Source organism: Scatophagus argus, chromosome 6 (assembly GCF_020382885.2).
Source record: "Scatophagus argus isolate fScaArg1 chromosome 6, fScaArg1.pri, whole genome shotgun sequence".
Classification (NCBI taxonomy): domain Eukaryota; kingdom Metazoa; phylum Chordata; class Actinopteri; family Scatophagidae; genus Scatophagus; species Scatophagus argus.
In genome coordinates, this window is record NC_058498.1 from 23392855 (window position 1) to 23415792 (window position 22938).

Genomic DNA, 22938 nt, shown 5'->3' on the forward strand with positions numbered 1-22938 from the left:
TGTTGGCATTTTGAACTCCAATTGTTTCACCAAAACAATACAGACTGACAGAAGCAGTTTTATTGATGATTATATTGCCAGGTGCTAAGACATCTGCCTTTCAAAATGCCCTTTTTGATGCACACACAATTTTAATTTGGCTTAAATGACCATGCAACAAAATGACGACCGCCGCATCAACAATATTCACCCACAAAGGCTGTAAGTTCTATTAATGTGATCCAGGATCCAGATTGTGTACTACTTAGTGCTCTTAATATCTACTACTGTGCCTACAGGGTGTTTGTCCTTATCATCTAAGATATATCTAACTTACCTGGGCCTGTATTTACCAAGCATTTCAGAGGAGAGAATCTGTCCAGACTGTTCAAAGATTCTCAACGTGATGTATTTTTGGTTCCACTTAGTGGACCTGGAGGTAAATGTATTTTATCAACTTTCTTAAATTGTCCCTATTCGTGCTGATATTTAGGAGAGCTCCACAGTGTCCTGACCTGTTAGGACTCCCCAGGAGATGATGTTCAGGCAAACATGCAAACATTAAAGGGGAAGAGATGAGTATTGATGGTACCAAGCTTACTTAAAGACACAATTTTGACAAACTTTTTGACTGACTGACAAGAACAAGAAAACAGGCTCACAACCTTATAGTAACAGGGAAAATGTAGCTTTGCAGTGTTCTGGGTCAGTCATAACCACTAATTCTGGCAGCAATATATTAATCTTTGATTGCTGCTCCCCAGATTCACTTCTTTCCAAACCACTGAGAGTAAAGCTGTTGAAAAATACATTCACACAAATTGTGGGCTATTAATGGGTCTATTTGGGTCTATCTCTATTTAAAATTATAGATGGTGGAGAAACACTATCCTTCCTACTCCAGTGAGCAACTATCACCAAATTTTGCACCTATGATGTTTGATAAATACAACTTGTGATTCTGTAAAACATGTTGTACAGCTCTCCTTGTGAAAAACTTAAGTCCATACAGGACCTATGTTGTCAGCTTTCTCAGTAAAGACATGAACAGAAGAGAATAGTGGATTACCCACAGATTTTCAACATAGCAGTTCAGTAAGAATGCTATTAAGCTAATGCTAATGTACGCACACTGGACTTTCCCCAAGAAGTGTCAAGCATATTTATGTATCAGACTCTTTTTCATTCAATTCAAGCCTTGTCTTTCCTCCTAAATAAAGCCAGTGCTGTGGATTTCATCCCCGACTACCTATTATTTTCAGGTTGTCAAGATGCCTAGAGGGCAGACAAACATCATGAAGATCTCTCGCACTAATTAAGCTCAAAGTTGCTGTCCTAGCCAAAAGTTCCAAATTTGAGTGGGCCGATTTAGCTGGGGCTAAATCTCTGTGTTTCCACCCCAAGGCAGCACAACAAACATCAATACTGCATTTTTAATGGAATTAAATGAGGGTATGCATAATTTGCAAGTCCTGTGATGTGTGTTTGTTACGTGTATAGAGATATAATCCATACTGCAGTGTGTCAAGCTGAGTCTGGAAATAAAGTTGAAATATTTTTATTCTATCTAAGTAATACTATTAGTCTTAGGCTGCAGATGGTTGTCACCCACATCCAGTCCCCAATGTGTCAGAACTGGACTAATTACTACAGTGACATACTGTAGGTGTCTTTTCCTTTAAGTATGACGCTTTTCCTCAACATATGATGCACACAGACTACTGACAGGTGTGTCCATCCTCACCAAGAGAGGTTTTGCTTCTAGTTAAGACAAATAGATTAACAAGTTGCATTGTATGACAAACTCAGAAGTTTATCCCACTAAATCCATGCACAACTTTCTGTCAGAAACTGGGAAACAAGGTGTGACTGTGTCGTACATGTATTAAAGTAGCTCCTCTGCTCTGCGGCGGTCATAGGCCTTAGCATAAACTTCAAGTAATGCAGTGACAGGGTGGTCTAAAAATGGCAAAATGAAGGCAGTGGAAGTAGCAATTTCTGTTGTTTTGGAATGGGTGTACCTCTTCTGCTTTGGTCTGCTCAAAGGCAAACTCCATGGTGGGCACAGCCAGTTGGTTGGCGAAGAAATCCACATCTCCAGGCAACTGCAGAGAGCTCACATTGGGTCCGGGGCAGTTCCCACCACGAATACAACTCAGCAGCTGTCTCTAACAGACAGGAGAAAAGATGAATGAATGAGGTGAATGAATTAAATGAGCTACATATAAAACACTGTCAGCTTATAGTTCATGTTTTACTGATGATAGTGGCAAAAGAAGAATGCTTTGTTCATATGAGACATACAGTATGTTTATCAGAATCAGTAAGTGTTACATTCAGCTGTGGAAAGTAACGAAGTGCATTTACTCACCTAATGTCCTTTAGTACAAATTTGAGGTACTTGTGTGTTTCTGTTTTCATGGAACATTATACTTCTGCTCCACTACACCTTGGAGGCAGATATTTTACTCTACTAAATTTGTTTGGCAACTTTACTAGTTACTTTTCAAAAATTTGTAATGTAGTCGCTGGCCAATTGAAAGCATGTATCTTTAAATTTGTGATTTTGAATATAGATTTTTTTTTCTCCTGACAAATAGATGGATTAAGTATTCATTTATGGGTTGAACAATCCAACAAATGAGAGCAGTAAAATGGAATATTTACCGCATTTACACGCATACGTGTGTGTGTATGTGCAGTATGTGCATGATAGCCTTTGTACTGCACAGTGTCATATCTACTGAAAGAAAGACAGTCCACTGAGATGGTCCAGTGAGTGCTTTCTTCCAGTAAAGTTTCAAATTGAACATTTGTAAATCAGACTAGTGGAGCAGAATAAAGTTAAACTTAAGGTACTCATGCACTATAAAGACTGTAACTCATATAACACATTGTATATTAGTATTAAAACTGAACATCAGAAACATTTAGAAAATGCAAATAACTATGTCCAATTTTCTGTTTAAATTTAAATTAATTTATGGTCAGAAATTGTGTCGTCATCAAGCACTGCACTGGCAGAGGGGCGAAACTGTTTCTTTGCAACATCTGAGGTTAAGGCACCAAACTAGAACACACCGATCCCATCTGCCACCAGCACCACCACACTCACTGTACAGGAACAGGAAGTGAGACGGCCGCTTAGGTCAGTGAACCTGAGAAAGGCTGCTGGCCTGCATGAAGTACCTGGAAACGTACTCAAAACATGTGCTGATCAACTCTCACCTGTCTCCACTAACATCTTCAACTTATCACTCGCACAAGCCATCATCCCACCCTGCATGAAGTCATCCATCATCATCCCCGTCCCAAAGAAACCCGCCACGGACAGCCTGAAAGACTACAGACCTGTCGCACTCACACCCACAGTCAAGAAGTGCTTTGAGAGTCTGGTGTGAAAGCACATCAAAGCCTGCCTCTCTCAAATAAAAATATCTGGCAAAAAATCATTCTCATAAGTGTAAAAACCGAACAGTGTAATAGTAACAGTGGCTCCCACTCCGACACAGAAAACACCTGCAATCACATGCACAGATGTGCAACCATGTCAGAACTAAAATTCTGGGTGAGTGCACCACATTTCCTGCATCCAGGACACAGTCTGCTGTGGTATTACAATATTACTTTTAAATGACTCCATTTATGCTACCATTATCACTACTGCTCAGCAACTTTTATTTACTACGTGCAACTGTACAGACTAAGATGAGTAGTAAGAACATAAAATGATTTGCTCTCAAATATTAGAATGATTTAAATGTATAATATTGTATAATCTTGACTCATCACACCATGTGTCTCTCACAGGTTTTGAGAAATTTTCAAATAATCTGATTGGACTCAAGTTGAAGCCAGCACCAAAGGAAAAGGAAAACACCTTGTGCTTTCACTGCAGTCTACGTACAAGGGGTGGACACAATTAAAGCACAAACAATTCAATTCACAAGTCCTGCAATAACCATTCTAAGCTTTCAATGGTCAGTGTTTAGTTCAAGTATGAGTATTTTAGCACAATACTTTGTGGTACTCTTGTGTTGGACTTCATACTGGGTATGTATTTCAAATTGGATTATGTTGTGTTACTTTCGTTGCGTCCAGCATCCACCCACATTTTAGGCTCAGTCACACTCTGTCATCAGACTAAACACAAGCTACAACTGCATGTCCTCACCTTTTCTACTGGAACGCTGCTGCTGAACCAAGATATTGGATGAACTTCATTTGAACCTGATTTACATGAATTCCTGTGATTAGAAAAGGCACTACTGACACACTGAGCAATCCAATTTGTGAACAAGTATGCCGCTGAACGAGCACTGACTGTCCACCTTGTATCCGAAGTTAAAACAATTTACAGTAGCTAATCCCAAGGTCAGTGCTTAGGAAAAACCTTAGTGTTAGTCACTACAGATGAGGTCAATCAAACATCCAAACCAGACGATAATGTTGATATCTAAATACCTGCATTGTCTTTAATGACAAGGCTTCCCTGTAGTTTCCTGCAAAAAACAAAAATCTGTAACCACCCTGACCTCCACAGCCGAAGGCCAGACTATGACGATAAGTCAGGCAGGGAATCTAACGTCAGCCCAGGCCATCTCCGCTCATTCACAACAGACCATATGCAACTGTTTTCTTTCAATGTTTCATCTAAAAACACAGAAAAACATGCACTTTACAAATTGCCATTATCGTTACCACTGGTTCTTGTTTACTGCAGTTCTCTGTGTGTGGTTTGTCCAAGTGGTGTTACTGTAACACAGCAGAAGCTGATGAGTGCTGTGCATAGTGAAACACCATACTGTCTATCTCAATTTCATTATTTTCAAGTATATTAAAAAGTGTAATGAGAATGTTACAAAGACTACATCACTGTCAATTTGTTTCTGTGAAGTGATATGAAAATTATAATTTTATGTGTGATTAAGAGAGGAGAGCCAAAGAAAAGAAGAGAAGAGGAAGAGAGATGTCTGGAGAGGAAATGAGTTTTCAAATTTGGAATTTTGTTTAGGCGGGGGCTGACTGCAGCAAATTTGGTCCCTCCCAATGTTGACTTCATAGGTAAGATCTTGATTGCTTCATACAAAACCTGCTTCCAAAATCATACGGAAAGCTTTTAAGGATTTTTAAAGAGTTTTTGGTCACTTTTGGAGTGTTTTCTTCTCAGAGCTCTTGTTGCACATCATGAAGAAGCTCTGACTGAAGCGCTAAGGTACTTCCTCCTGACACAAAAGAGTATACAGATTTTTATTTTCAATACTGATTCTATGCACATGCATGTTCTATGCTATGCTTCACATATGATTTCTTTCACAGCATGATTGGTGTTGTTTATTCAGTTTTTTTAAAAAAACATAAAATTAATACAGGAAGAACAGTGACATTATGATGCGTGAAGGGTTCAAAGCCTTGCTAGCACATTATTTGCGATGCGTTTGTTCTTTTAACACTCATCATGTCTCTTGCTTGTAAATTTATCTGTGATTTGCGACAGTCAACAGCACTTTCCTCCTCTGCTTTTCTACTTTTAACGCATTCCACTTTTTTGATATTTTCTTCACGCTTTCTTCACTCGGCCACACACTGCACACATCAACTCAATGTCACATTGACGGCACACTACTTCCTGTACTGACACTTGAGGTTGGCTTGGATGTAAATCACAAGGTGCAAAATTGTCCACTATAGATGTCATTTTTAAGGGCAATGCAAAAATAGAGAAAAAGTGTTTGGAATGCAAGGACAAGAACTACATACAAATTTACCTTTACCTGCCCATATACAAGCTATTGTGACATTGTGACAATGATTTTTACTCCCCTGCTTTGTGCATCCAAGATTTCTAAACAAGAAAATCTTCCATTTCTGGCTAGGCAATGTCTATGAGGATGTGGAGGATGTGGCTTTAGACAAGTGTTGCAAAATGGATAGAGGGACGAATGAATATCTAAAATCAAACAATGAATACTGGTATTTATTTATTACCACTGATACTGACAAATCAGAAAGTATATCATTGTAGTAGCCTGCATTTCCATGTTGGAGGGAAAATAATCTAAAACATATGTATGTAAAGTGCTTTGGTCACATGCAGCTGTAACCCAGCACGTAATTTAGCTTGTGAAATCCCCCACTCATCTGACCTTTGTGAAAGAAATCCTGTTGACTTTGGCAGCTATTTTATATTCCCTATCTCAAAAAGAAAAAAAAAATATTTTAGACTGCTGTGTTGGATGAAAATCTAGCTTAACCTCTCACCTGTTGTCATCAAACCAAGATTTTAGAAAATATAGAGATGGTTTTCAAAGCATTTAGGTGACCTGAGGTTATTGCATTCACTCAGCACTACAAAAGGCTGTGCAGTCTTTGAGTTCCAGCAATAAAGCAAAGTAGGGAAAAGAGAAAAATACCTCAACTTCAGTCACAAAGTTGGATTATATAGAGATAGACTATCATCCCATCAACTGGAGAGATTTAAAGTCAGCCCATGTATCTCTTCTCTCTTTTACTCTCTTACAACTAGACACAATGCATTAAAAGAGAGTGCTGGAGAGTGAAAAAAGAGACAGAGGCAGCCAGAACAAAAGTAGAGTACTTTAGAGAGGGAATACTACAAAAGAGAGGTGGAAAATGGGGATGCAATGGGAGGACAGAGAGAATAAACAAGTGAGCGAGGAGCAAAGAAGAGCAGAGAGAATGGGTAAATTCAGCCTGTGGTGCCACACCAGGAATCAATATTTAATTTCTTTGTCTGCTATGATCAGGAGAGACTGAAATCATTTTGAGATCTCAGCTTACCACTCAATAGCATTCAATTTACAAAATCATATGTGCTACACAAAATGCTTTTCTAGACTGGACAGTGAAGCTTGAACATATATAATGCTCCTGAATGAGTACACCTGTATTTGAAAGAGGTTGCGTTTGGCACTCAAAGAAAACTGAGTGAACTGCCCACAGTAAATAAAAAGATTAGTTTACTAGTCTGTGAGTGCCAGAGTTGATTATTGAAACTAACTTGCACCCTGTAATGCCTAATAATACAATATTTTAATGAAAATATACTAAGATTTGCACTCACCTAATCAAAAATGTAATAAAACCCAATAATATGCAAGTATACAAAATGTACTGTTAGTGTCACGTCAGTCTCCTGAAAACACCTGACACTTAATGTTTGAAGATGTAAATTCCAAACTTTATGTAAGAGCTGATATTCACAACATACGGTACATGTTATTATCAATAAGAATTGAATCCGCCCACATGCAAGCTCATTGGTCGGTGCAGAAGATGAATTGTTAAACAATTGAGTGATGGAGGCAAAACTCGCACTGACCCATTGACCTAAATATAATATAAATTCCAAATAATGTAATAAGGTATTATGTATAGTTAAAATGTTATTACAATGGGTGTCTTCCAACTGCTGCCGCACTGAAAACTCTTCTGAAGAGAAACGATTTAGATGCCTCAGTGTTTAATAAGTAAAGTATCCAACGTACCATTTTCAGAAAAGTTTTAAAGAAGCTTGTTTTTAAACAGTTAAATGATTTTATTTACTGCCATAGTATGTTTTGAGAAACACTAATCTGGTTTTCAGACCAATCACAGACAGCGCCAGCCAAGATTGTGAATGACCTCAAGTCTAATATGGATATGAAAAAACCTCTGAGTATTAGTACTGCTGGACCTAAGTGCAGCCCTTGACATCATACAGCACTCATTGCTTTCAGACAGACTTCACAAAATGGTTGGACTCTGAGAATTTTTTGGATTAATCTTAATCTGAAAGCTACAACTATATTATAAAAGCTTTAAGCTATATTTTAAGTATGAAATTCTGGACAGCAGAGAATTGTCTACAGCTCAGTAAGGATAAAACTGAAGTTTTAATCATTGAAGCACTGAAGCACAGAGAGAGAAAACCAAGATGAAACTGCCTTCTGGTCTCCCGGTTATACCAACTACAGTTGCTTCAAAACTTTAAGACCAAAAAGCAAGCACACATTACACCTATTTTGAGGTTTCTGCACTGGATGTCTGTCTGCTTCAGAATTGATTTTAAGATCATTTTATTGTTTAGTAAGCTCTTAAAAGTCTTGGTCCTTCTTATTATCTTTATCAGGTTGCCTTTAATCTTATGAATCCTCTAGAAACTGCAGGTGTTCTGGTAGTATCCGATTAATTAGAACCAAAGTAATAAGCAGAATCCACACCGAGGGATCTTTATATGGAAAGTTCTATGCAAATAAAATTTAACTGACTGATTGATACAATATCATTCAAGACATTTTCTTGTATTATATGATTTTGTAAAATTTTTCATCAAGTTAGGTGCAACTTTTATTGCATTTCCAGGTATTTTTACATTTTAAGAAAATTAGTACATTATTGAGCGCTAGACACCCAATACTGTCTTTTCTCCGAGGTCTAAAAGTCTGCCTTTGCCTTTAACATTCTATTTTCACAACCACACTGGGACAAATTAATTCCTCCCATTTTCCGCAAAAAATATCTGGCCCTGACATTTTGTACACTTTGCGTACATCAGCATTATGACACATCAAATAAGTGGAAGCTGGCAGAGAACGGCTGTGTGCCGTAATCAGAATGCAACCCACAGCAACAACAAAGTGCCAAATGACAAAAACAACTTTGCATTATGAGTGTGATGATAATAATAATTCTGTTCCGGACCGTGGTCTTTGGAAAAGCCATTTGCAGCTGCTGAAGTGAAAAGCATGTCCCAGTCATCCAGAAATGAGTGACTGTGATATTAAAGAAACAAAGAGATAGAAGGAGGAAGGGAGGGAGGATGGTAAAGAGAAGGACTGAGAGATAAACAGAAGTGGATCCAAAAAAGTCCAGAACTAGTTGTTATAGTTATGTTACAACTAGTTATGTTTACTAAACACTTTAACTTGACTGTAAAGGAAAAAAAGTCAAGAAAAGATCCAACAGAGTTACATATAAAGAGAGAAACGTAGTTATAATTAAACATCCATCATGCTAAAACAATATGACTATACATGAAAGATCAGCTGAAAATGCCAAAAAGTGTGTACTATCAAATAGATTTCAAACGTCGTATCAGGAATACGTCTTTTTCAAGGATGCTCCTGCTTATTCCAGCAAGACAAGAAGTCATATTCTGTACATTACAACTGTGTGGATTTTTACTTAAGAGTGAAGGCATTAGACTGACCTGCCTGCAGTCCAGACCTGTCCCTCTGAAAATGTGCAGGACGTTCAGCACAAATATACAGAAAGCCCCAAAACTTCTTAAGAATACATCCACCTGAATATCTGAATCGAATACATCGCTCACCCAAGAAGAGACTCACAAGCAAACTTTAACAATGCATTCGTCAGGTATAAAATATAGGATATATTTAATATATAAAAAAAACATATTTTGTCAAGCTTAACTGTCTATAAAAATAATGAGTTAATAATGAGTGATAATAATAAGAACCATCAACAACTGCATGCAGCCACGGTAGTAGCTACATCCATTACAACCACCTTTCACACACACACACACAGCCACATTCTTATCAAATAAATCATATATAAGGTTTTCTAAATTATGGTTCCATTTTTTCATTCCATATGTGGCACACAGTGTTTTAGCTACATACTGTACAATGTATTTTGCCACTCATAGTAAAGAAATCCTCCAGACCTTTCTCTCCAGCAATTGAGAAAATGATTGCAGAGTGGGTTAAAAGTCAACCTTGCAGAAGATTGCCCACAGAGAAATGGTGCACTTAGGGAATGGGCATTTATTAATCCTAGCTAAGAGCAATTACGTATATTCTAGGGCCATGGGTTATACACAAATTAGGCTGTAATCTGTCCTTAATTCATTTAGGGGCCATCTATTAAGTAGAATTTAATCTCTGTAGCTCCGCTACATTACCACACCTGACTTCACTTATTACAAACGATCAGCCTTGCATGGCCTGGCAAGGGTTGTAGTTTGCTACTTACCATACAAGCCAAAAACCATTGTTGGTTGGATGCATCACACCACAGCACCTGACAAATGTTACAGCCACAAGTAATGACATTGCTAGTTCTTCCCCGAACACACATTTTCATATGCATTCTTCCACTTATGTTCTGTTGCTATGATAGCAAACTGTGATGGAAGAGCTACACTGACAGACACATAAATACCCTCTGAGGCCGGCAAGCTTTTCCTCATGATGATACATATTCATGGAGCCTACTGCAGTTTTACAATGCCTTTCCTGACAATACAGGAACTGTCATAATTAAAGCATATTGTAGGCAGCATACTACTTCAAACATTATGCCAAATGTGCTGCTCGAACTGTGTTGGATAGCTGCACGGCTATAAAGTCAAATATTCATTCTGGTGATTTATTGTGAGCTTCTTATTCACTGGTTTTATGTGTGACAACATATAAAATGGACATATAAATTAGACTCCTTCGCATATTCCCTAATGTGGATCTTGTTCGTATTACCACTCACAGTGTGACTGTATTGTCGTCCCTTCTTCCTGTGTGCAAGTCCTGTCTTGGTGTCTGTTTCATTTTTTTTTTTGGTGGCAGCATACAATACAAGTAAAAAACGGCCCATAACACACTATACTGTAGTTGTTACAGTTATAATATTTTTAGTATTTCTACACATGTAACCTTTCCCAGGAAGACAGATTTCATATTGTAACAAATGTGTTTGTCATTCATTATCCATTTATATACCAGCCTCCATTACAATACAACAAACACATAACAAACAGTCAAAGAAAATATACATTCATATCGCTCCAAGCCAGTCAAAAGAGCCCCAGACAGCAAGGACTAGGCCTTCTAATTTTGCACATTTCTGCAAATGGTTCCACTTTTGTCAGGTATAATATTTAAAAGCCAGTTTCCCAATCTCGGCATTAATATGCTGATTTTAAAGGACCTAGTGCTGTGTGAACTTTATTTATAGTTAAATAGATGTGTAAGATACCCAGATAGTTTGCCAAGATGAGCTCTGTAAATAAACAGAATGCAATAAGTACAATATGTGACTAATAAGCCATGAATACCATAAAGCAATATAATTTAAAGATACTAGATAGTATCTGGACTTATTTAAAGTTATTGGCATTGTTAGGAGAAGTCCCTTCTACAAAATACTATCGGCCCGCTGGACTGAATATGGTAGAGCGAAGTGGGTGTTGGAAAGACAGAGTGAAACACAGAACATAGAGTCAGGGTTTCACTGCAGTACTAAGCTGTAGTCGCTGTCCCTGCTGAACTGGATGATATAAACTCTAAACCAATAAGATGTAAATTAAATGTGGATACAGCAACATGGACAAAAGTGGCTCACAAACTGATGGTGACATTAGCAGATTTGGCCATTAGCATGAGGCAACAGAAAGTACCATCAAAGTGTCATGATTACATTATGTTATGCTAAATTTTTATTCTTCGAAGCCCCTGAATAGTTGATCTCAAACTTTTAACTGCCAACAGACAATCCTTTTGCTTTAATTCAACTGAATTTCAGTTTATTTATATAGCACCAAATCAAAACAAAAGTTGTCTTATGTCACTTTCCAATCAGAGCAGGTCTAGACCAAACTCTAATTTACTTTTTGGCACAGAGAGGCCCAACAAAACCCTTTAACATACCATTATTAACAAAATGTTGATCTTACAATACGATTACTCGATTGAAGGCATCACCGGCATTTGGATGGGTTCTCTATAAACTCACTTTCGCTTTGTTCTTCTGCCACTGGACACGAAATGAGATAAGATAAGATAAAATGAAACTTTATTGATCCCCGAGGGGAAATTTGGTAATTGCAGCAGCCTACAGGACGAGACAGTGTAAAAAGTACAGAGAAGGTATAAAAAAGATTTAAAAGATTATCTAAAATAATAATAATAACAATGAAAAAATCAAAATAAACAAATGCAAGTTATATTTACATTACAAAAAATATAGTTTATAGTACAGGTGTGTAGAGAAGATTTATACATATATACAACCGAGGTATTGTACAGGTTAAGAGTGAGTAAAATGGTGGATTATTGGTGGTGACCTGAGGATTTAGGTGGTCCTGCCATAGAGGAAGAGCCACAGCAGCAGGCTTGGGATACATTGCTAAAACTGTCAGGAAAATGAAGGCTGACTGGAGGGAGTTTCACTTTCCACTTAGTGTAAAGTTTTGCTGTATGTGTTAATAATAACTAACATAACAGAATAACTAACAGAAAAGCTAAAGTTTGGTAAAAACTTCACTCATTTTATTATTTTCTTTATTTTAAATGCTTAGAAAAATAAGAACAGAAATTAAAATACAAGAATCATTCATGTGAATTCATCAAAACTGTTATATTTTTGCAGACTATTATGTGTTCATGTGGTACCTCACTGCTCATAGTATGAAACTGAGTGATAAAATAGGTTCCCAGGACAAGAAACAGTTGTGTGTATTTTCTAGATTAGGATGAGAAGCTCAGGGATGTGCCAAAATGGCATTATTGGTGAGCTAGGAATGACAGCACATGTGGGGAAATCCTGACCTCTGCACACCAACCATGTAAGTATCTATCCATCTATCCATCTAACAATGATTTAATGCTGGTTGAGATAATGAACACACAGTGACATGTAATATGAACGACTTAGGTCCCAACACAGAGCTCAGAGGAGTTTCAATCACACCACAGTAGCCAGCTAAACTTGTAGAAAGCAAACAAAACACATACATACACACAACCCACACACACACACACACACAGTCAGACAAAGAAACATTATGCGACTGCACAGGTTCATGACCATTTCTTGGAGAGAGGGCAGATAAAGGATTTGCCACCCTGGTCCTTTTTCATTCTAACAATGCACTGCCCACTGGTGACCATTTGTTTTCAAATGGAGGTACCTGCTATAAACCACCCACACTGCAACTGGAGACTAGACACACATACATCTCTGGAACAATACCCAATTAAAGCACAAGCCTCTCTCCATTTGTATTCTTCTGACCACCAAAGCTTCCCTTGTTTCTCTTTTTCCATGCATGTTTCTCTTCTACTTGCCTTCTTTCTCTCCAACTAACCACCCCCTGGTTTAAATCCCACACAAAAGAACTATCTCGTTGTAATATAATTGGTTCCCAAGCACCCATTCCAAAACTATCAGTGCAGCAGCATCTCGATTTGGAAGACAGGTCCCAGCAAAGTAAGATAAGTAGGAAGTATTACAGCCACCGCACAAACATGATTAACGACATGCTTAGTTCTGTTTCTAAATATTGGAAAGTGGGGAGCATACCTGGGGCATCTCAAAGACTCTTGAGATGATGAATAGAGCGACAGAGTGTGCCAGAGATACAGGTGCCACCAAACGCACAATTAGATACAACAAAGCGAGGTGATCCGAGATGAGACAGCAGAGTAAATAGAAGAGGGTCTGCTGGAGGATTCGCTGGTTAGTAACGTGTTACTTTGTGGTGCTGTAATGATACATTTTCCCCTTATGATTTGTTCACACAACAAAACATTCTTAGGACTATAAAGGGTCTGTGCACAGCACTAAAGTGGCTACATGGAAATATTTTGACATGCTGTTCGAGAGTCTCCTGCAAGGATGTGTCACCAAAACAGATTTTGCAGCTACACAAATCCAGTAAGAAGAAAAGTGGAAAGCTGGTGATAAAAATAAAATTATGGGTGACCTGGGAAAGCTGATGTGTTGATGAATGCAAAATGTGACACGTGGAAATAGATTTAACAAATCAATCATGACCTACACAAAGCAGGTGACTTAAATGTCCACTGAAGCTTCTGCTCTGCTAAAGAGATAAAAAGTTGTGGTGGTTGAAAATATCTCGGATGAAGAGGTTGTAACCTTCCTCAATTTAAGCCATGAAAAAAAACATAACTGACATATTTCCATCATGTTTTCCTCATAACTGTGGTCTGACTGACACTCTTCTAATTACACTATGTGCTGTTCCACCACAATGGTTAACAGAACCTCACTGACCTGACCTGAAATAGATCCACCAGTTGTTTCTCTTGATGCACCCAGCTCTGAGAACAGTAACTGATGGAAAATTCCCATTTACATTCCATTCCTGATTCTGCACCAGTTCTGTAGAATGGCCCAAATAGGCAATTGCACTCTAGATTACTAGAGACAGATATAGATTTGAATTAAAAAAAAGTGTTGAGCTGAGTTAGAAATTATCTTCAGGCAATGCACAGAGAGTCAGTCACACTGGAGCATGCAGCATACAAGCTCCTGAAAGTTTCCTCTTTCCTACAGCAGTATTTACAGCAGCGCTAATGTCCCCTGGGTATTTATGGTCAGTAAGAATAGTGCCTGAGCATAAGGACTATATACACCATATTCCTTAAAGAAGACAGCATTGGAGCTGCTGCTACAAGCATGAATAGCTGAACTTGAAGCTTGACAGAATGAGTGAATTTGATAGAAAATGAGAAGCAGAGTTCCAAGAATGTGTGCACATTGTCTGAGATTTTTTATTTATTATTATTATTTTTTCATATTTCTGGGAAAGATTTCATGAAAGAAAATGAAAAGTAAAAGTTACTTTCTCTCTGTCTGCTTTTTTTCTTAAATCTTCTCTTTATATGGGGTTTCAGCAGCTGAATGTCACAGGCAGACTGGACCTGCTAATTAGTTAGTTTATGGTAGAGCAGGGGAATAAAGGGACAATACACTGTCCTGTCTGTCCATTCCTGACCTCTTGTATCCGCCTGAGTACCTGGCAGGAACATGAATCTTCCCTGAGGATAAATGACTAACCTTAAGACACAAATAAAAATACCGTGACCTGAGGAGACAAAGAGAGAAGGCAGAGGAAAAGTGAGGGTGAGATTTTAATGAGGAAAATGAGAAGTTGAGGAGTTGAGTTGCTTGCTGCTGATGGAAGAGGAGATGAAAAAGTGAGAAGGAGAGGGAGCAATGTGGGGAGAGAGGCATGAAGATAGGGGTTGTAGTGCTTAAGGGAGGGAAGGGGAAGAACAAAAAAAGGAGGAGGAGGAGGAGGAGGAAGAGGCAGTGGAGGCGGAGGAAGGAAATGAGAGAGTAACGATGAGGTGTGTTTTTTTGTTCAAAAGGCAAAAGTTTTCAAAGTTTAAAGAGATGGCGAAAGTAGGGAAGATGTCTGCGAGGGCTGAACATAACTCCAAAACACCCCCAGGTTGGAATAAAGAGACAGTTTGGAAGGCTGAATCATAGAGCTGCGATATTTAATCACTAGAATGGTCACTGCAAATTGTATGTGAATGTGAAGTGTGGGATGGGGTGAGAGTGAAGTTAGTTTTATTTAGATCATACTGAGAGTGTCATCCTCCCCCTCTCACAGAATTGGTTGGTATACTTTAAAAAAACAGTCAAAGTCTCCCCATTTCTTGTGATTACGTTTCTCTCATTATTGTGTTAACTGTCATGTCAGTCTGCTTTAGAAAGCAAGAATGTGTAGGGATAGAGTACAAACAGAGCGTGAGGAGAGCTAGGAGCTGAAGAGATTAAAGTGGAGTCAAATTAGGAACTGATGGAGGTAAAATAAGCATAGTATGGGTGAAAAAGTCAAAAGGCTGTCTCTTAGTATGGGGGCAGCAATGCTGCTAAGAAAAAAAAGCTGACAGTAACAAAACCAGAAATGTGTTAATATGATATATTATGATGAGTTACACTTTCTGTCAAACATTCTATATTTAATTTCTTATATCTTGTTATGTTATTGGGTACAACTTTACAATAAGACAACCTTTAAAAAATGTATAAATGGTTTATAATTATTCGGCCACGGTATTAAATATGATATCAGTACCAAGAGAGTACTTGACACTAATCCTGTGAATGGATGTAAGGGCTGTAGTGGGATATTTGGGTCAATATCTTGAAAGTATCAAGTGCCAACACCAAGTGCTCATCATTAGGTTGCAAACACTAAATAAACAATTATGAAAAAGTCATTATTTTTCATACATTGATGTGGAATCACTATGACAAGATCTAATTACTCTAATCTAATCTTTCTGATTAATATGCTCATTAATCTTACTGATCAATGAGTTGCTATTTCTGACTGGCAGCAACAACAACAATAAGAATAATGATAATAATGATGGTAATTATACCAAATCCTTACTTTGTAATCTGATAATTTAAGATGTTATTTACAAATTAAACTATCAATATGCTGATGGTGATTAAATGCTAGAAACCTGTGATGAAATGAAGCTGACAGGTATAAAGGTTGGCTGAGGACAAAGTCTGAGGATTAACAGTACAGATATCAGTCGATATAATAATAACAGTCATTATTTGGCAAGCTACAGGTCGTACTCTTCATGGCTTGTCTTGCATAACCATAATATTGAGAAAGTGCAGTTACTCAAGTAATATAATTGAATATAATGAAGTACCTGTACTTTTGCACTACTTGTATTTTCATTTCTCCTACTTATTACTTGTACTCCAGTTCACTTCAGATGTGAATATTATACTTTTTACTCCACTATATTTACTTAATAACTTCACTTACTCTTTGGATTGAGATTAACATAACAAAATAGAATTAACAAATCAAAACTTATGATTATACATAAGGTGTACTGCAGCAGTAGCACTTTGCAGCAGTATTAGTACCATTGGTAGTTGTCACAGCACTCATATTACACAGTACATGTGAGAAAAGCTGCAGCGGTGTTAGCAGCCATAGTAGTGCCTGTAGTGGCAGAGCTAGAAGCAGCAGTGATACTTACTCTCTGTATATCTGAGGTGAGCTGCAGTAGTGTTGGAGACGCTGTAGCTCTGAGAGTCTCTGTCCCTCTAACTGGAGAGTTCAGGCTAACATAGGCCACCGCACTGCTCTTAAGGACAACGCTGTTATCCTGGAGGGGACACACACATGCACATCATGATCACACTCCAGAGCATATTTGTAAATCCATAATTGTTGCCATCATACTTGCCACTATATAATTATTAGTATAGTATCTATAGTATCTCAAGTCCACATTAAGTGTGTTTTCTGCTTCTAAGAATTACATTATTATCGAGTTCTCCTCCTAAAGTCATTTCTGGTCTTCTGTTGTTGTTTGCAAAGTAATTTCATCTCTCTCCTCAAATTAAAACCTAAATTGTGATATTATATTTGACAGCTTTATGCAGTACACATAAGAATCTAAGACCGAAACACAAACATGTTTTTGTTGGTGCTCGATGTGTTCTAATTCTGAAGTGAGTGACTGGCAGCAAACCTGTAGAGTTATGTGACTATAAGAATAAAGCATAATGACTCATAAATGAGACCCACTCGGTCCAAAACAATATAGTCTGATTGCATCTGTGGCAGGCTGTTCTTTTACTGTGTCAGGATTCTTATCTTGGTAGAATAAAGTGGGCCCTTATCCACTGTTCTGATTGGCTCTCTTTTTTCTTCTTGTAATTGTTAATTGTGACCATTTCTACCAATATGGAAAATATTCCCACCACTTCGCATTTCACACATATTGTTATGTTACAGTCTCATTCCAAAATGGATTAAATTCATTTTTTCCCTCAAAATTCTACACAAAATACCCCATAATGACAAAGTGAAACAAGTTTGTTTGAATTTTTTGCAAATGTATTAAAAATAAAAAAAACTAAAATATAACATGTACATAAGTATTCACACCTTCTGATCAATACTTTGTTGAAGCCCCTTTGGCAGCAGTTACAGTCTAAAGTCTTTTTGAGTATGATTCAATAAGCTTGGCACACTTAGTTTTGGGCAGTTTCTCCCACTCTTCAATGCAGAACCTCTCAAGCTCCATCAGGTTGGATGGGGAGTGTCAGTGCAAAGCCATTTTCAGATCTCTCCAGAGATGCTCAATAGGGTTCAAATCTGGGCTCTGACTGGGCCACTCAAGGACATTCACAGAGTTGACCCGAAGCCACTCCTTGGTGATGTTGGCCGTACGGTTAAGGTTGTTATCCTGTTGGAAGATAAACCTTCGTCTCAGTCTGAGGTCCAGTAAACTCTGGAGCAGGTTGTCATCAAGGATGTCTCTGTACATTGCTGCAGTCATCTTTCCCTCGACCCTTACTGGTCTCCCAGTTCCTGCTGCCAGAAAACATCCCCACAGCATGATGCTACCACCACCATGCTTCACAGTAGGAATGGTATTGGCCAGGTGATGAGCAGTGCCTGGTTTCCTCCAGACATGACGCTTGTCATTCATGCCAAAGAGTTCAATCTTTGTTTCATCAGACCAGAGAATTTTGTTTCTCGTGGTCTGAGAGTCCTTCAGGTGCCTTTTGGCAAACCCCAACCATTCCCCAGATCTGTGCCTCGACACAACCCTGTCTCGGAGGTCTACAGACAATTCCTTTGACTTCTTGGCTTGGTTTGTGCTCTGACATGCACTGTCAACTGTGAGGGCTTATATAGAGAGGTGTGTGCCAATCATGCCCAGTCAACTGAATTTACCACAGGTGGACTCAATTAAAGTGTGTCACGGCAAAGGGTGTGAATACTTGTGTACATGTTACATTTTTCATTTTTAATAAATTTGCAAAAAAAATTCAAGCTAATTTGTTTCACTCTGTCATTATGAGATATTTTGTGTGTGTGTGTGAATTTTGAGGGAGAATTTTAATTGAATCCATTTTGGAATGAGGCTGTACCATAACAAAATGTGGAAAAAGTGAAGCAGTGTGAATCCCGGATGTACTGTATCTCAAAGGAAGAAGAATGTTTTCTGATTAGATGAAAAAGTGTTTGTGTGTACTTATTATTGTATGTTATACAAGCTTATTACCTGTGCCCACTTTCATCTATTTTGTTTGTACATCTGCTACAGCCTAAATCATTCTAGAAGCCACAACCTTTCTACCCCTAAGCTGACATTTAATAAAGCAGATGCTCTTGTGCTTGCTGACCTTTCCCCACTCAAAGGACCCAATGTTCCCCAGGGCTGAGCCTCCCCACGAGCAAAACACAGTGGTACGATCTGGCACCCATCCTCGTTTGGTCTGCTCTGTCAGCGCAGCGATGAGCTGATTCATAATAGCTGAAGCTCCACCTCCCTGGTCGCTGTCATGACGACTGCCAACCAGCACATAGCGATCTGAAAATCAATAAAAAGATTTTACTTGTGTCTGTGTTTATTGGATCAAAAACTAACACAAAAGTTATCATAACAAGCAGCTGTGAGAGCAGTAGAAGTAGTAGAGATAATTTCCCTTGTAATGGGCAGCAGAGGCTGTGTGGCATTGGAAAACTTGAAAATGAATGTTAAAAGCAGATCTGTGGGCATTTATTTAGAAAATTATTTATGAAACAAAGATGAACCGATTAATTTAACAAAACAATAAGAAATGAAATATAAAAGGCACACTCTCCTGTGACTGCACCAGCTTCTTTGTCACGTATATTATATCACAGGTATCACACACACAGAAACATACGCCCCTCGTGTTCAATGCAAGGAAATGCAATTCTACAGGCAGCCAGAAACAACGTCTCATGGGAGAGAGACTAAACTTGAAACTTCAAAAAGATGTATGCAATCTGCATGTTACACAGCTAGCATGCTAGCAATGATAGCTAAATATCATATGACTTTTTACTTAGAAAAAATATCTACACTGGTTAGCTACTTTAAATGAAACAGCTCTAATACACCTCAATGTCCTGTGGCACACAGTGCATATACACTCTGTCTCGAATCTGCCATGCAAGTCAAAAATTTTGCTCAAGTCAAAAAATTTTTAACCTACTTGAGGCATATTCTGGAAGAAAAGTTACTCGGATACGTCCACAAAACTATATGGCAAGAAACCCTGAATAGCCAAAACTTTGATTAAACAAATGTGATAGTTAAATGTGGTCTTACGTCCTCATTAGTGCTTTTTGGAGCTTACATTTTACTCTGTGTCACTTTTGAATCAGTTTTACTGCATTGTATTTAACTGAGGGACACATTTTAGTATTCAGAGATTCATTTTTAATGGTATGTACCATTAACTGTTGGTTCGGTGCCGCTCGAATATTTCTCTTTAATGTTGTTTGAAAAGATGTGATGTTTGTCCTTCAGTTTTGTTTTATCATTATTAGTAACTCCAGACACTGTTAAAAGCATTCATAAAAAGCCTCTGCTTCATGTACAAGCTATAAGGAGAGGTCTTTGTATCAAGACCAATGACATGTAAACAGAGAATTAAAAAAATAAATGGTACATAAAGATATATACAATGAAAGTGGATAATACTGTAGCTCAGTAAAACCATCAAAAAATTCAAGTACAGTGTTTTTTCCAAGGTAACACATTAACACACAGATACACAAACACGAACGCTTCAGGGTTCTTTGTATGCCTTATATTCTCTGCAAAGACAGAGTGTTGAGTACGGATGCACAAAGCAGCTTCCTGCAGGCAAAGAAAAGAACAGAGCAAACCTCATCACTCCAACACAGAGCACTGATGACTTTGTTTGAGAAAAGAGGTGCTTAGAGAAGCCTGCTAGCTTAGCCTAAGAATCTGACAACATATTATTGCACTGAGAGCAACTTGGAGGGTAAAATCAGCCATTATTGTAAACTGCTTCAAATCAAAGAGCAATTTTCTTCATTTTTTAAAATCTTTTTTCATGGTTATATTTATTGCTCAGAAGAAAATCATAAACAGTTCTGGAGGCACCAGCTAAGGGTTAGTGCAGTTGATTGGTGTGGGGAATTTTTACTTTTTTTCTTTAAATGGCATTATTGCAAACGATAAATACAGTTTGACTTTACTGGTCATTCTGTTATTATTTTGTCCTTAATGAATTAGATGTTTGGTACAAGCATGAGGAGAGGTTTTGAGATAATCTGTTTTTTCTTAAATTCCCTTAATAAAGCCAACAATTAATCTTGCTGTGAAGCATTGTGCATGTCTGTATCAAATCCTCATGTGTCTTATTCCTCTGTGAGAATACCCAGTTATTGTCCAAAAATAATTAAAAACACATCCATGAGGTACACAACTGTTTTTCTCACGTCTTTAAGGTAACTGTGATGTTATGCTCAGTAGTCAGTTTTGCTTAGTTTATCACAGACTGTAAATGAAGGCAATGAAAACTGCCTCCCAGCACCTCTAAAGCTCACAAATCAAAACTTTACGTCTCATTTAATACATTTTCACGTTACAGGAGAATATACAGTGGATTATTTCTTTGCTTTGTAAAGTAACTGAACGGAGTTCCTGGTCGCCTTTCAACACTGAGAACAAAACTCCAGCAAGTAACTGCAAAGTATAACTTTCACAATAGGGAAATTTAAAAGTGCTGGGAGACTTTGAAGCAACTGCCAAGCTAGTGGTTTCCTCCTGTTTCGAGTCTTTGTGCTAAGCTAAGTTAAACAGTTGACTTGAGAGTCTGTGTGAGAGAAAGATCTTATTTGAGACTTTTCTCATATCTTGGAAGTTATGAATAGTAACATTTTTTTTTCGTGCTTCTGGCTGTTAATTAACTTCCTCCACTTTTCTCCTTATAAGCACTCCCTCAGCTATAGGAGCAACAGCTTTAATATGAGATCAAGGGTCTAACCTGCAGAATATCTCATTAGACAGAGATTAGAATATTTTAAAATCTACTTAAGAAGTAGATATGGGGTTGGGAAAACAGAAAAGCAGTCTCCACAGCTGACAGAGGGTGTATGTACATCTTCATTATATGTTCATCCTTTATCAACTGTATTTCTCTGAAGTTAAGCTCACGAACATAGATTCCTAACATAGATTCCATCTGTGTCTGGCTCCCTCCCTTGCTTATATGGTTTGGCATTATCCAGTTTTTGCAGCTCTGTTCTGTGACCTCACTGGTGTCACATATAGAATTGTGACATTTGCAACACAACTAGCCTGTAGGATTTAATTTTTTTCTCTCCTTTGCGTGTTTCGTTTATCTTTCTGACTCAAAAGTCTGCCATGCTCTTTAAATGTTGTTTGCAACATTTGTCATATTTTCAACCAAAATCAGTTAATTTAACTTAACTGTACACACCAGCGACAGGGACTAGTGTTAGCACTTAACTGTGACTTGAGACTTGATTCGGATGGGATGTCTGACAAACGGTATGTCATTCCTTATCATGTGTAACTTTAATTGGTGCACATGGCCACAGATGACTGTAAACTGCAATAACAACACCATGGGGATTACACCTGCAGGTGCTGAGACATCTGTCACAACCTTTGGCAATAACCTTGCACAAGACACAAACAAATTAATCACTAAATGTAACATCTGCATGATATAGCTGGATCGACAACTTAAGATTTTGTCAGGCATCTGCACAGCAGATGGGGTAGGTGAGTCACTTGGTAATTTGAAAGTTACCATTTGTGCCTGTTGACAATTAGTGAAAATGTTTAGTTCAGCATCAGCTATCTAATGTTAGCATTAATGTAATATGTGAACTCACTAGCTTTGCCATGAGGTAACTTAATCATCCACATTCCTCTGTCACCATCAGCTGGTTAGTGTTAACATTAAACTGAGAGAAAGACCGTGCTAATTATTAACATTGGCTACAGGAAGGTTATAGGTTTATTGTTGACCAGGTAATGTACAGGCTTGTTAAGTTATTATTGTACTTAATTTGAGAGACTAGATGATTTTTTTTACTTTACAGTAGATTACAAACTGTAATTACTAGTACTACCCAGTATAACTATACGCTGTATGCATACAATACACTAGTAATTTTGGTCTGTGTCCATTTTTTGCCATATCTATTGTTTTTCTCCATTCGAAAAAAGTATTTAGCAAGAGTATTTTATGATTCAAAAACAGACAAGTTCTTTCCTCCTTAAGTCGGACCTTGATACTTGGTCTATAACATATGTCCATGTTACAAGGCAAATGCAATCCTTTGTGTGTGTGTGTGTGTGTCTGTGTTTTCAT

At 37.9% G+C, this 22938-nt stretch overlaps 1 protein-coding gene across 3 annotated transcripts in view; it reads right to left on the bottom strand.

The window, feature by feature from the left end:
- The window catches only part of LOC124061065 (inactive N-acetylated-alpha-linked acidic dipeptidase-like protein 2), a 466730-nt gene that overhangs the window by 92719 nt on the left and 351073 nt on the right, over positions 1-22938 (bottom strand). For all 3 annotated transcript variants that reach the window (XM_046392589.1, XM_046392590.1, XM_046392591.1), the window contains 3 exons: positions 18934-19121; positions 16770-16898; positions 2001-2147 (listed from right to left, as the gene is read on the bottom strand). In XM_046392589.1, the coding sequence (XP_046248545.1) occupies positions 2001-2147; positions 16770-16898; positions 18934-19121 (464 nt within the window). The remainder of the gene's footprint in view (positions 1-2000; positions 2148-16769; positions 16899-18933; positions 19122-22938) is intronic.